This window comes from Peromyscus californicus, unplaced genomic scaffold, assembly GCF_007827085.1.
Source record: "Peromyscus californicus insignis strain IS unplaced genomic scaffold, ASM782708v3 Scaffold_7__1_contigs__length_154581171, whole genome shotgun sequence".
Lineage (NCBI taxonomy): Eukaryota > Metazoa > Chordata > Mammalia > Rodentia > Cricetidae > Peromyscus > Peromyscus californicus.
In genome coordinates this window covers 48,700,223-48,714,361 of record NW_026294595.1, presented here as the reverse complement: position 1 = coordinate 48,714,361, position 14,139 = coordinate 48,700,223, and the positions used below count along the sequence as shown (strand labels likewise).

The 14,139-nt window shown below is 42.5% G+C and overlaps 1 protein-coding gene across 5 annotated transcripts in view; it reads right to left on the bottom strand.

Moving 5' to 3' along the window:
- The window catches only part of Metap1d (methionyl aminopeptidase type 1D, mitochondrial), an 81,974-nt gene that overhangs the window by 11,439 nt on the left and 56,396 nt on the right, over positions 1 to 14,139 (bottom strand). For 4 of the 5 annotated variants that reach the window (XM_052726706.1, XM_052726705.1, XM_052726703.1 and 1 more), the window contains 5 exons: positions 9,623 to 9,780; positions 6,888 to 7,037; positions 5,322 to 5,470; positions 4,717 to 4,759; positions 1,005 to 1,168 (listed from right to left, as the gene is read on the bottom strand). In XM_052726706.1, coding sequence (XP_052582666.1) covers positions 1,005 to 1,168; positions 4,717 to 4,759; positions 5,322 to 5,470; positions 6,888 to 7,037; positions 9,623 to 9,780 — 664 coding nt within the window. The remainder of the gene's footprint in view (positions 1 to 1,004; positions 1,169 to 4,716; positions 4,760 to 5,321; positions 5,471 to 6,887; positions 7,038 to 9,622; positions 9,781 to 14,139) is intronic. The other variant, XM_052726704.1, reaches the window with a different exon arrangement.

Here is a 14,139-nt window from a genome sequence, read left to right as displayed (position 1 = left end):
GTTAGCCTATAATTTAAAACTGTCAAAAACACAATTTTGTTCAAAGTCTTCAATAAAAGCTTCTCAGATATAACCCAAAGAGATTTTACTAAAGTTTGATTCAGACACTGTTACAATATTTTTAAAGCCATAAATACATTTAACTGATATTTTACTGCCTTTTTTCTTAAAGTATTTGAAGGCGGACTCAGAGAAAAAGGCAGCATCTTTTCAAGGTGACTGAGCTTTCTATCCTTTGGGCAAACAGGAGTACTCAGAGGCCCAGGCTCATATTAATGAGAACAGCACTTTAAAGGGACTGGCCGATCATCTTTAACAAAATGTGTTACTTTTAAATGAAAACACATATTCTGCATGGCTACTCCAAAACATTTAGGGGAAGAAAAAAAAGGATCTGAAAGTGGGAAACAGATTACAAAGAAAAGTCTTGAGTTCAGGAAATACACTTATACTCAAAAAGCAAGCACAGGAAAAATTCTGGGGAAAGTAAACAATGTTTTATAGGAAAAATGACCCAGACAAAAAAAGTGATGCAGAGCAGCCTTTCAGGATATTTCTTAATCTGCTAACATAAAAAGTCAGGGTGCATTGAGCTCACACTTCTGATCTTGGCATCACAGGAATGCCTCTCTATAAAACAGAAGTTTTTTTCCTTTCTGACCATCCAAGGGCTGGGGTGATCAGTGCCTTTCTTAGGTACCTTCTTCTACATTTGAATAAGGGAACATCACAGACCAGTATGTCAAGCTAAAACAAAAGCAGCCATATAAATATTGCTCACTGCTCCAATAAGTTTCTTTGCTGATCCTGTTCAAACTCACTTTTTTTAAACCATTTTTTTTTTTCAACCCAGGGAACAATATTGCAGCTTGGCAGTTCACAAACTGATATCAGACTGAAATGATGGCTGTGAATCATAAAACATGTCATCAACTTTACACCAAGCCACAATAACCTTTGTACCACTCGCCAAGTCCCCTTTTACTTGTCAGGACAAGGCTTACCTGATGGTGTTTCCAATTACAGAGAAGGGGGCCCCGGGTCTGCAAGCCATGATTGCTTCATCTCTGCACCTCCTGGCAACCTCTACTAACTTCTTACCACATTCATCCACAGTGCCCACCAAAAAGGTTTCAGAGGTGTCTCCATGGTAGCCATTGTAATAGACCTAAACACAGGCACAGATTTTAAGGTAGGTCCTCGTCAGGAATCCTTTTCTCCTAAAGTATATATACTGCTTGTTTATGCAGTTAGTAAATTTATTACCTTCTCAGAGTTAGTCTCAAGTTCACATAGAAAGAAAAAAAAAACATATACTCAAACCATTCTGAAATTTAAAAAGTAAAACCATGCAATGATCCTGCAAAATCTTAAAAACGAACAAAATGACCAGCTCGGTTACTTCAGCTCTGAGATTAATAACACTATTGTGGCATTTTGAGCCCCCATTTTACTTCTGAGAAGGCAAAACTATGCTTGGAAAAATTAGTTATCAAATACATTGACCTGCAATTACCACAGTAGGTTTAGAAAATTAAGTACTTAGCATAGTAAAACATGTCCTCAGTGTCATGAGGATTTACACGCTCTTTTATTTACCAGCTCTAGACTTAGAAATGATACATAATGACAAGAAGAAATAAGATACACGTCAGCACTATAATGGTGGGCAGGAGAATTTCATGCTAAGAATCGATGGGGCTCGATACAATAATGAAGTATGGTGGAAAAATTCTACATCTAGAAATGAAATTTGAATCAAATGTTCCAGAAAGTACGATGGTGACAGGAACCACTCCGTGGTGTGGATTTTTAAAGAACTGGAACATACCAAAGCAAGCTTAGGAGTAAAATCACAAAGATAATTTTATCAGTCTTCAACGACTCAGGAGCTCCACGTGGTCTCGAACAACATCAGGTTCATCATGAAAAATCAATGGTTAGCAACCACTGGAACATAGGTAGAAGGCAGAGGAGACCTGGCGACTATTGATCCCTGGACGTAACATGGTATTTACTGTTTTACATGAACGTATCCTAATCATCTTCATAGTTCTCCTTTTCCTAAGGCAGAGGGCAGAGACTCTTATGAGAAAGGCTACTTACTGAAGCTTTTTGTCTGAATTAATGTCATGCCCATCTCCTGGCACGCACTGAAGAAACTCTTAAGACAATGAGAAGGGGGCAAAAAGTCATCATAGAGATCTCTGGCTCTCAAGTCAGGAAACCGAGGCACGGACAAACAGCTTGTTTGGGCTACTGGCAGAGTACAGCCCAATCAATCGGATAGACTGATGGCTACTAATATCCTCCTAATCCCCTCACAGTAGTGTTTTCTAATTTATTCCCACTTATAGTCCCTTACAGAAAAATGTGAGCATTTGTCATATACAAGAATACAAAATTTGTTACTATAAGTGTAATTATTCAAGAAAATTTGTAACTGTGTTTTTTAAGTAAAATGTATTGTTTAAATTCGTTTAACTTGCTGTTTCATAATACTTAAAAATTAAAATATATTAACATTATTTATTTTATGTGTACATATGTGTGTGTGTGTGTGTGTGTGTGTGTGTGTGTGTATGCACATGCCATGGCATGTGTGTGGAGGTCAGAGGATAACTTGCAGGAGTCAGTTCTCTCCTTGCACCATGTGGATCCCAGGGATTGAACTCAGGTTGTCGAATTTTGGCAGCAAGTGCCTTTCCTTGCTGATCCATTTCATCAGCCTGTTCTAAACTATTAATTTTTCAATAACTCTTAAGATAACTATTTAAAGGATCCAATACATATGGAATACAATGTGTGTGTATGTGTGTGTGTCTGAGTGTGTGTGTGTGTGTGTGTGTGTGTGTGTGTGTGTGTGTGTGTGTTATTGGGGATTGAACCCAGGGCTTTGCACATGTTTAGCAGGAAGAACATACTTTTGAAGGATTGGGGGCAGTCAACTATAACTACAATTTTCCCCATAAGCCATTCTCATGCTTCATTTAACAAGTATTAACTGATCAACTACTATAAACACCACCTTTTCATTAAAAAAAAAATTAACTTTCCAGAGAAAAAAACAACTCATAATAGACATAAAATGCAATGGGTATGTCCAGACAAAAGTGTAGGTGTTAGAAATGCAGTTTTTCAGTTAATAAAATATTTCATAAGAAATATAATTTTTTGATACTGACCAATATGTCTCTTAGACTCCTTTACACTTCTAGACACTAGAAAGTATTTCAAGTGAGTTTAAGAATTGTTGGAATAATTTAAGCTTCAGAAATGAAATTCTCTATTAAAAGCCTTCAGGAAACCTAGAAAGGAATAATGTGTTCTCCCCGGGCACGTTGGGAACAGCATGGGAGACTTCTCATTTCATACAAGCAGCAATATTTTATTAGTGGGTGATAAGGTGAGGTAATCAATGTGAAACCCTAAAATCAGGTTCAATCCGAAATAAAAATGTATCACAGGAGAGATTTTATTTCAGGTGCACTTCATAAAGCACCTCCCATACACTTCTGAGTCGGAAAGACCCGAACAGGATGTGTGGATTGACACTCAGGCATTCTAAGACACAATGACATGGGAAGTGATATGGGCAAGAGTTGTTTGGTTGTATCTGGGCACACACTGATCTGAAGAAACAAGGCTGAATTAACTTAAACAACTAAAAATTTAACCATCTATCGATGCCTATTTCCATTATAGTCCCACTGCTACCTGACTTTCAGCCTGAATATAAAATAACTATTATTAAAAACATTTACTCTCTAATAGAGAATGTGTTTTTTGAATGGCACTCATCTCCAAGAGTCCCTGACAGATTGCACATTTTATTTATCTAAAAGTTATTAATTAGTCATAGACGCACAGATTTTATTTGTCCTTTGTATAATTCAAAAGGCCCTCCTACAGACAGCCTGAAATGAAATGAGTACAAATAATCCAAGTCTGAGGATGGCGAAGGGCCTGGGAGATGAGAAAAGGTTACAGCTTGGACAATTTGCAGTCCCCAAGTTCAATCACTTAGGCTTGTTATTTAAAAAGAAAGGCCATCAACCATTCGGTGAAAACTTAAATTCAGACAGAAAAACCATTCTGCCTGTGTGCTGTGAGCTCAGGCCTCTCTCCACCAGGGATGGAACACGGCGTTACCTTCAGGGATTTTAATAAATCTAGGGAACACTGCTAGCAAGAGTCGCTGTCCAAATAGACTGACACGCAGGCCAATGTAGCCCCTAATGACAGAGTAAGATAATGACAGACCCCACTCAAAATCAGCAGGAAGAGGAAGATCAATCTTGGCAGAGTGAAGGAAAAATGCTGGCTTTCCTCGTGTTAGCTCATCTCATACATATCTAGCTTCAGCAGCTGCCTAGTGCCGTGGTGCTCTGCATTAACTACCCAGTGGATCAATAACAATTACACCTTCTCAAAAACATGACACATAGCAGGATTGGGCTGACATTTCACTTAGGCCAACATTGATCTCAGTGCATCTGATTCCAGCCCGAAATTCAAGTCAGGCCTGGGTTTACTTGGAATAAACACAGAGTTAAAGACAAAAAAAAAAAAGGAAACCAGCTGCTTGTGTCCGGGGCTGGAAGTAAACAGCACTCCCCGAGCGCAGCTCACATTTACAAGCCACCCTCCTTCCTGTTGCTACTAGCAATTCTGAAGTTGATCAGGGATGATTTTTTTTTTATATGATTTACTCACCGTGACATCAATGTTGATAATATCTCCATCCTGAAGAGGTCGGCTGAAACATAAACAGAAGAAATGGTGATAGACAGATCTCAATAAAAAGAAATGTGAAAATAAGTGCCTAAAGAATACTATTGCGGATTCAGTGAGCTGCGGCGATAGTTGGTCGTGAAGCAGGAATGGATGGAGCAGTCAGATCTGACCTTGTCTTACGTTAATCACACCACATTTTATAAGAAGTACAGGAAACAAATACCGCTGCCTTAAGAATTCATGATTCTTTAAAGAGATACACTTCCTAATTACCTGAAGTTTGTAAACAGTCAAAACAAGAGCTGTCAATACAATTTGCCTCCATCACCATATGGTAAAAATGGAATAAGTTAAAGGAAATAGGTAATGTACAAATATTTTTGTGGCTCACACACCACTTTAAGAAACATTAAATGGTGGTGTCATATCCCATGTAGAAGTAAAATACCTCAAAATTTTTATTTTATCATAATCCATTTCGGAAGCGTGCACGCAGGTAGGTTTCAATTGAACTACAGTATTTTTCAATATGTGCTATGGATCTTAGTTTCCAAAGGAACAATACATTATTGAAAAATGAATACCTGTCAGGAATGCCATGACAGAGCACGTTGTTTACAGAGGTACAGACAGATTTTGGAAAGCGTCCATAGCCCAGAGGTGAGGGATAGGCATCATGACAGATGATTTCCTGATGAACTAGCGCATCTATCTGTTCTGTTGTCATGTCAACCTGCAATATTAAACAAAGTGTGCAGCGACAGTTGAGATACTTCCTGCATTTATGGACCGTCCACAACAGCAACACTCCCAGGTGAGACTGTACACTCACGATGAATTCGTGGGGTAACACGAATTATTCACAACTCTCATCATCACCCTCAGCCCTGCTCTCGTCATCATTTGGGCATATGATGAAGCTATATACCATTTTGACCAAATGATGGTATATGATGGTGTTATATACCATTAGGAAATAGAGTGAGTCATTAAATGATAATTCCTGGTAGCCTGATGATTTCAGCAATACGTCTTTCATCAATTCCTTCCTTCTCCTCGAGGGTCAGAGCTCTGGCTAAAGGAAGCATACAAATGAGTGTACAAACGGAATGCTGGCTCAAAGAGCCTGGCCCCACACCTTTTTATCTTGTTGGAAACTGCATGGGCGAGCTTTGGAGCGACGGCAGGGAGGTGATGGACCGTCATTTTAAAACTCAATCTTTGACACCTTTCATAGAGGCTTTATTTTCAATAAGCTTGATTTCTTTCATGCCCAGATAAATACATTTTAATGTTTCCCATACCAGAAAATACCCAATTATTTTCCAACAAAGATGACTGAAATGGAGGGGTCTTGTTTGGTTTCTGTTTTGCCCTGCTGGGGACTGAACCTGGGCTCTCACCTAGGCTAGGCAAGTGGTCTGCTGTTTAGCTGCACCTCAACCCCAGAAACTGAGTTTCCTAAGCACATGAAGACTATCTCCATGAAATCATACCACAGATAAAATTCTATAACAAAGCAAAATTATTCAGGAGATGCTAACTACTCCCTCAACAATTTCCTGTGTTAATTTATATTCCCCTTGTGCTTGGTTATGCTGCTGTGACAGGTGGGCCACACAGGCGACATAGTAACCAAATTCGCCACTGAGTCCCACTTGGAAACTGTACTTATATTTCTTTATGAACTATAGAGAGCAGGGCGTTTTGACCGATTCTGAAAGAACCGACTCTCATAGCAGTTACTGTGGTTTCTGTGTGTTGGGCCTATCCTCTCTTTGTAGGGCACATTCAAGAAAAGAAGGGGCAGACTTGAGGGCAGGACCAACACTTTCAACACAGGGAGGGGATGTGGGAAATAGAAGCAGGGTACAGGCAGAGGGAAGGTGGCAAAGCTAAAGTCCTCTGACACAGAGCGCCTTGGATAGGCCGAGTCAGCTGAGTATCTCTAGAATTCTGCCAGTTACAATCAAAGAAGTTTGCATTATTCCTTGAAGGAACACATAAAATAGAATAATCCCCTTTTCCCATCTGAAGGCTTTACTTTAAAAAAAAATCAAATTATTAATAGATGAGTGTAAAAGGAGAGGTAAGCAGAAAGGGAGAGGAAGCCCGTCTGCAGGTCACACTGAGGCTTGGTAAGACACCACCTTTAAGCTCTTCCCAGCCAGGAGGAGGACGTGCCGGGCCAGCTGACAGGCCTCACGAAGCCCTTGGATCTGATCTTCATTCTTAACTTCTATGCTGTCTCCCCAGTCCGGCACAATGCCTGTCGTCACATAGTCTGGCTTCTTTATGTGCTTCAGGAAAAAGGATTGAAAACGGAGATCAGAACCCAGCACGCGACAATGGCGTCCTTTTTTTTCGGACACAGCCTCCTGCTTCATGGAGATCTGCCCTTCCTGCTGAAGCACCGACCTCCAAAGCCAGCACAACAGACCTCCAGGCTACCCCCAGCTCCTTCCCCTGCCCTTTTGAACTTAACATCGCCTGGTAACGCTGCTCTGGACGCGCTGTTAACCTCACCAGGCTTTGACTCGGGTTCTGCTGAAGGAGACTTCTGGTCAAAACAAACGGCGGGGTTCTGTTCTTCACTCCACCCGAGCCCGTCAGCAGCACAGCCCATGGATGAAAAAGCACCATGTTTCCAATCCGCACAATGCTTGATTAAGAAATACCCTCATCTTCTTCAAGCAAGGATAAAATGTATGCAAAGGACAGTTCTCAACACCCTCTCCCAGTGAGTCCATGTAAAAGGGCGTCAAGTTCATGGGGCCCTGCCACACACACATGCTTACAGTAGGTGACCCTATAACTGAGCACTAGACAAAACAAAACGGCTTATTTCCTTGATGTCTTCTCCAAGGACAATAAAATTACCCAGAATGCTTCCATCGTTCATCAAGAAGAAACAAAGAGCCCGCTCCTAACCCAAAGTCAAGACATCCAACCCTGATGCCCCGTGTCTGGTTCTCCAGCAGCGAAACCCACTGGCGGTTTTCAGGAAGTAACACTATCTTACACACAGCTTCTGTCCACCCTGAGGTCTGCAGGGCCCTTCCTGAGCATTTATAGCAATGGACTGCCAACCATAACACAGTGAGCCTACACAGAAGTTTGGGCCAGGAATCACACTCGAAGCTCTGAGGGCTGAGAGGTTGGGGCTCTTGTGTTTGTGAAAAGTGCCAGGCCAGACCTTAGGATCTTCTCTTACTCCACTGTTCAGAAGTGCTTTTCTCTCTTCCGCACTTGCTTTTGAGACAGGGTCTCTCATGGAATCTGGAGCTCATAGCTAGCCAACAGCTCCAGGGATCTACCTGGTCCACATCCCCACGCCTCAGCACTAGAATTACAAGCATACACCACCGTACCAGGGGCTTTATGTGGTTGCTGGGCTCTGAGCTCACGTTCTTACACTTATGTGGCAAACACTAAACCATCTCTCCAGCCCGAGGGGCTTTTGTTATTCGGGTAATAGAATGGCCTGGCTTGTCACAGCTGAGCCCTGAAGAAACATCTCTTCTCCTATAGTCACCCCTTCAACTCCCACAGCTAACCAGGTCTCCCCTCAACAAGCCTATGTTCTTATTTCTGCTCTGTGATCTGTCTTGGTTATAACTATAGCTGAGGACTGCTGGGTTGTCTCTGAAACTGACTAAAATGCATAATACAACACATTTTTTATATCTAGGGGTGTGTGTGTGTGTGTGTGTGTGTGTGTGTGTGTGTGTGTGTGTGTGGTGTGTCTGTATGTCTGTGTCTGTGCATGTATGGATACAAATGTGCATTCATATGGATACAAATACACATGTGTGCAGAGGCATGGAGACCACAGGATGATACCTATGTCTTCCTTAATTGTTCTCCACCTTATTTTTTTGAGATAGGGTCTCTCACTGAATCTGGAGCTTACTGACTTGACTATACTGGCTGGCCAGTGAACCCCAGGGATCTCCCTGTCTCTGCCTCGCCTCCCCAGCTCTGGGATTAGAGGCACTGCTGCAGTCCCGGTTTGTTTTGTGTGTGTGATAGGCCCCGTGTTTACAGAGCACACGCGCTTTACTGACTGCCCCGTCTCCCCGGCACCTAGAGATTTCTTTTTGTTTTTACTGAAGAAAAAGAATGTCAGTTTAATGACTAATACCAAATGCTAGCTCTCTCTATGATGGCCAGACCTAAGCCAAGATAGGGCTTCGGGCTCTTTTGTCTCTCAAGCCTTGTTATAAAAATGGACTACCCACCTTTGGGGGTATGCTCAAGGTGATTCACAGTAAAGAAAAGGAGTGTAAAAGGAAGAAAGCAGGTGATTTTTGTGACAAGTCTATACTTCTCTTAGCTATTTTTCTTCTTTCTAAATGACCCCTTACACCTCCTTTGCATTTTTAAAGGCAGAGAGATTGTCTTTCCACAATACTGAAACCTTTGGTGGGGGGGAATCAAGAATGCTCTGGCTTTTATTAATTTACTCTAAAAAAATTATTCAAAAGATAGTAGTATTAGTAACATAGAAAGTTTAAAGGCTTAAAAACATCCAGTATGTTAATTTCCATGAATCTCTCTTGAATCAATCCAATTTTACAGTCATTTTCTCTTAAAAAAAAAATAAAGGAAGTCATGAACTATATACACACAGTTTTAGTTCCAGTTTTTATAACATAAAAAATTTTCATGATTAAAAGTTAAAATTCCAAATAAGCTAAGCAGTGTTTGTCCAGACCCTTCTTTTTGTTTGAATATATATTCTCAAACTGCAGGATGTTAAAATAAAATGTTCTCCTATCACAATCTGAAATCACAAACTAAGTTTTAAATTCACGATTCGATTGTGCTCGTGAAGGCCACCTTTGCCTGCCAGAGAGAGTGTCAGCCTGGAGCGGTACAGTACCTTGGGGACAGGATGTGCAGGAGAAACTGCGGCCGGCGAAACTATACTGTGGGAGATATCCCTTTGTCTCCAGAAAAAGAAATTTCTTCTTTGTTGACTGCCTGACCGCTTGTGTAAGTAGAGAGGACTGAGTGGAGAAGAGAAAATTCTCTGACAACCTGTGAGCAGAAATAGATGTATTTCAGGTTAAAAAGAAAGAAAGAAAAGACATTAACAGTGTTGCCCTAGGAGGCGTCATACCTATTAAACCATTAGTCTCTTTCTTTATTGACTCAAAAAAGAAAGCCCCAGAAAGGGGGCAGTCGTATTCTGGACAACAGTAGCACACCATATTGACTGACTAGCACTGTGTACATAAATTTCTGACAGTGGAAAGCTTTACTCTAATAGGAAATAAACATACGGAAAGATCTGCCCCGCAGCAGGTGTGGAAAAGAATTTCTGCTTCGGTACCTTGTGTGACGATGTCCAGATAACCCTAGAATTCAGGGCACCACTTTGGTGGCTCTATACTCTTTAAAACCATTTTCCCTTCAAAAGCCACAGACAAATTGCCAGCTGCACTTCTGGCCTCCATAGGATTACAACTGGGTGTTAAGTCCTTGTGCATGAAGGCATTATACCAAAATTCATTGTGATGAATGCTCGTGTTGGACCAAATAGCAAAAGTGTAGGCATAAAACAAACATAGGAATTTAGAGATATTCATTAAAATATTAAAAGCACATCTTTTGACTCAGCAATTTATCTCTTCAGACTTTATCCCATGGATAATATGCAATGATGGATGTATGGAGCCACACCCTTACTTAGGTATTGTTTGGGTAGAAAACTGCAAAACAGCCTGATTTCAAATGGGAATTATCAACAGAGGATGGGCTAAACATATAATACAGTCTAGCTATACAAAAGGAAATTCTGAAGCCATTAAGAAGAATAGAGCTAACTATGGCAGTATACAACCATAATCCTAGCACTCGGGAAACAGGGACAGGCAGGAGGACCAGTTCAGGCTTGTCCTCAGATGCTCAGTGAGTTTGAGGTCATCCTGGGCTACACAGGACTCTTTCTCAGAAGAGGAAAAGGAGGAGAGGAGCTGAGTGGTCTCTGTGCATTGATAAGCAGAGACCATAAGGCACTGTTATGGAAAAGCACACACTGAGCACCATACATAAGGAGCCCGTTAGGTGGGAGCAGACATGGTCAAAGCACATTGTGTACATGTAAGAAATTCATAAAGAATAAATTAAAAAGCATGTGCAAAAAAGAAACCCATTAATATAAAAGAAGCTTACATGTTTATTTATATAAGCTTGTATATGCCTATACATTGCCAGAATTAATATTCATCAATAGTGGGAATTTCTAGAGTATGTGATTAGGGCAGGAAGTGGGAAGACTTTGATTCATTTTATTTTCTTCTATACTGTTAGCTTTTAAAAACCATCTACTTCTCAAAAAAAAAAAATCCACTTCCATCACTATTACAATAAAAGTAATCGTTTAGAAAAATCCCCCATAGGTCACAACTATATGACGAGCTGGCAAACTCCAGCTAAGGGCCAAATCTGACCTGCTGCCAGTCTCTATACAGCTTAACATCAAAAAGATGGGTTTTTATATTTATAAGTGGTTGGGGAAAAAATCAGAAGAAATAGTATCTTGTAGGGTGGAATTCAGACTTCGGCGTCCGTACCTACCCTGAGTTATTTACAACCAGTCATGACTGTTCCTAAGCTTAAGGCAGAGTTGACGAGCTGTGACAAAGGCATATTTACCTCTCAGCCCTCCACAGCTGCTGCTGACTTCACATGCTATTCACGCTGTGAGGCTCCCAGGCCAGGAGAATCGGCCACACAGGAAAAGAGATTCTCGGTGACCCCTCCTCCAGGGAATGAGAGGAGCTGGGATTACAGGAGCTCAGTCACCCCCAAGCACTCTGTGCTGGAGAACTCCTGGCCCCAGAGTCACATCTCAGCCTCGGAAACTGATGAGGATTGATCCCCAAGGTCAGCATTGCTCATGAATTGGGAAAAGGCATGAGATTCAACATCCAAAGTTTCATTCAGTTATGGTTTTCTATCAGCTAGAACTGTTAAATCAGACACACAGGCATTTTGGGTAATATGTTTACTACTGTATGACATATATAATGTTGAATAGAACATATTATACATGTTATTTATGTTTATACTTTTCTGCACTGTTGGGGACCTAACCCAGGGCCTTGTACATGGCAGGTTACACCCTCACAGAGCTACATCCCAGTCCCACTGGGCCCTAGTATTATTGTAGACAATTCCAAACACTGGACGAAAGGCAGAAAACCTTTCCCTTTCTTTCTTTAACGGTTTGTTGTTTTTATTTTTGAAATAGGACCTTTGTCTGTTGAGCAGGATGGTCCTGAACTCAATGTATTTTTCCGTCTCAGCCTTCTGAGAAGTTGAGAGTATATTCACAAGCCACTCCATTCAGCTCTAAAAGGGCTTGACACAGACAGGTATATTTTTCCTAGTTTTTAAAGTATAATATTTTTCTAATGAGTAGATGGGGTAGGCAAACATGAAAACCTGAGTTTGACCCCCAAAACCAACATAAAAAGTCATGTGTAGGCCAGGTGGTGGTGGCGCACGCCTTTAATTCCAGCACTTGGGAGGCAGACGCAGGCAAATCTCTGTGAGTTCGAGGCCAGCCTGGTCTACAAAGTGAGAGCCAGGATAGTCAGGGATACATGGAGAAATCCTGTTTCGGATCCCCCTCTCCCCCCCCAGGGGGGGGGGGGCAAAAAAGTCATGTATAGAATTGAACACGCTATCCCATCACTGAGGAGACAAGCGGACTCCTCGGGCTCTCTGGTCAGCTAGCCTGGCCAACTCGGTAAGCTTTAGGCCAGTAGGAGACCTTGTCTCACCAAGGGGTGAGGGACGCAGTAAATGAGGAACAATAACAAGTTGTCCTCCAGCCTCCACACATAAGCACACCCAGGTATTTCCCTAATGACAATACCTCCAGCCCTGGGGTTGTTAGGTGAGAGTTGTGGGATTTTTGGTTTTACAGTCCTGTGGGTTTGAACCCAGGGCCTTGCACCTGCCAGTGTCCTACCACTGAGCTAAGTGCCCAGGTTCAGCCTTAAGATTGTCAATTGAAGCCGGGCATGGTGGTGCACACCTTTTATCCCAGCACTCTGGAGGCAGAGGCAGGCAGAACCCTAAGTTAGAGGCCAGCCTGGTCTATGAAGGGAGTTCCAGGACAGCCAGGGCTACACAGAGAAACCCTGTCTGTCTTAGTTAGGGTTTCTATGTGAAGAGACACATGACCACAGCAACTTTTTTTTTTAAATTTCACTTTTTTATTGATTCTTTGGGAGTTTCACACCATGCACCCCAATTCCACTCACCTCCCAGCCCCCCATATCCTCCTCACTCCTGCAGCGCCCCCCTCACCAAAGGAAACAAAATACAGTATGCCAGTAAGCAAACAAAAACAAGAACAAAACAAACAAACAAACAAAAACCCAAAACAACAACAACAAACTTCTTTCCCGCCTCTCCAACACCTCTGCCTCTGTCCTGGTGGCGCTGGGAGCCGTGGTGTGTCACACAGTGCCCCCTTCCCAGCTTTTCTAGCAAATGTTCATTGCAGTGAGTCACTGTCTGGCTGGCTCAAGGCCTCTGGTTTCCGGTACAGCATCACGGCTGGATCCTCACCGGAAGTCCTCTGGGATATCCTGTGGCCACCCCAGTCATGGAGATCCTGAGGGTATTATTCCACAGGACCAGTCCCTTCATGAGCTCCAGCGGGTCCTAGATGGGTAGATGTTAGGGTGGGCCAACCCAAGGCCCGGTTGTGGGCCTGGGCGGTAGCTGAGCTGGCCAGTCCAGGCCACTGGGGCCACCCACCTTGGGTGAGGGGGCAGAGTCAGCTCACCTATGTCCATGACCTCTGGGTAGGTTCACCCTCACCTGTGGTGAGGGGTGGGACGGTTTCTTCGGAGTGCAGAGGCCAGCTCTCCTGTTACAGTGTCAGTGAGAGGCAAGGCCAGCATTCCCAGGGCCTGCGAAGGGACCATGGCAACCCTTATAAAGGAAAACATTCAATTGGGATGGCTCGCTTACAGTTCAGAGGGGTTCAGTCCATTATCATCACGGTGGGACATGGTGGCGTGCAGGCAGACATGGTGCTGGAGCTGAGAGTCCTACATCTGGTGGGCAACAGGAAGTGGACTGAGTGTCACACTGAGGGAAGTTTGAACAAAGGAGACCTCAAAGCCCGCCCCCACAGGGACACACTTCCTCCAACAAAGCCACATCTACTTCAACAAGGCACATCTCCTAATAGTGCCATGCCCTTTGGGCGCCATTTTCTTTCAAACCACCACACTATCTCAAAAAAAACAAAACAAAACAACAACAAAAAAGATTGTCAAGTGACATCTGGGGGGTAGAGTGTCCTAGGGAAAGTAGAGGTTTAGAACCCAGACGCCTGGAAATCTATTCAACTCTACCACTTGCTGGCTC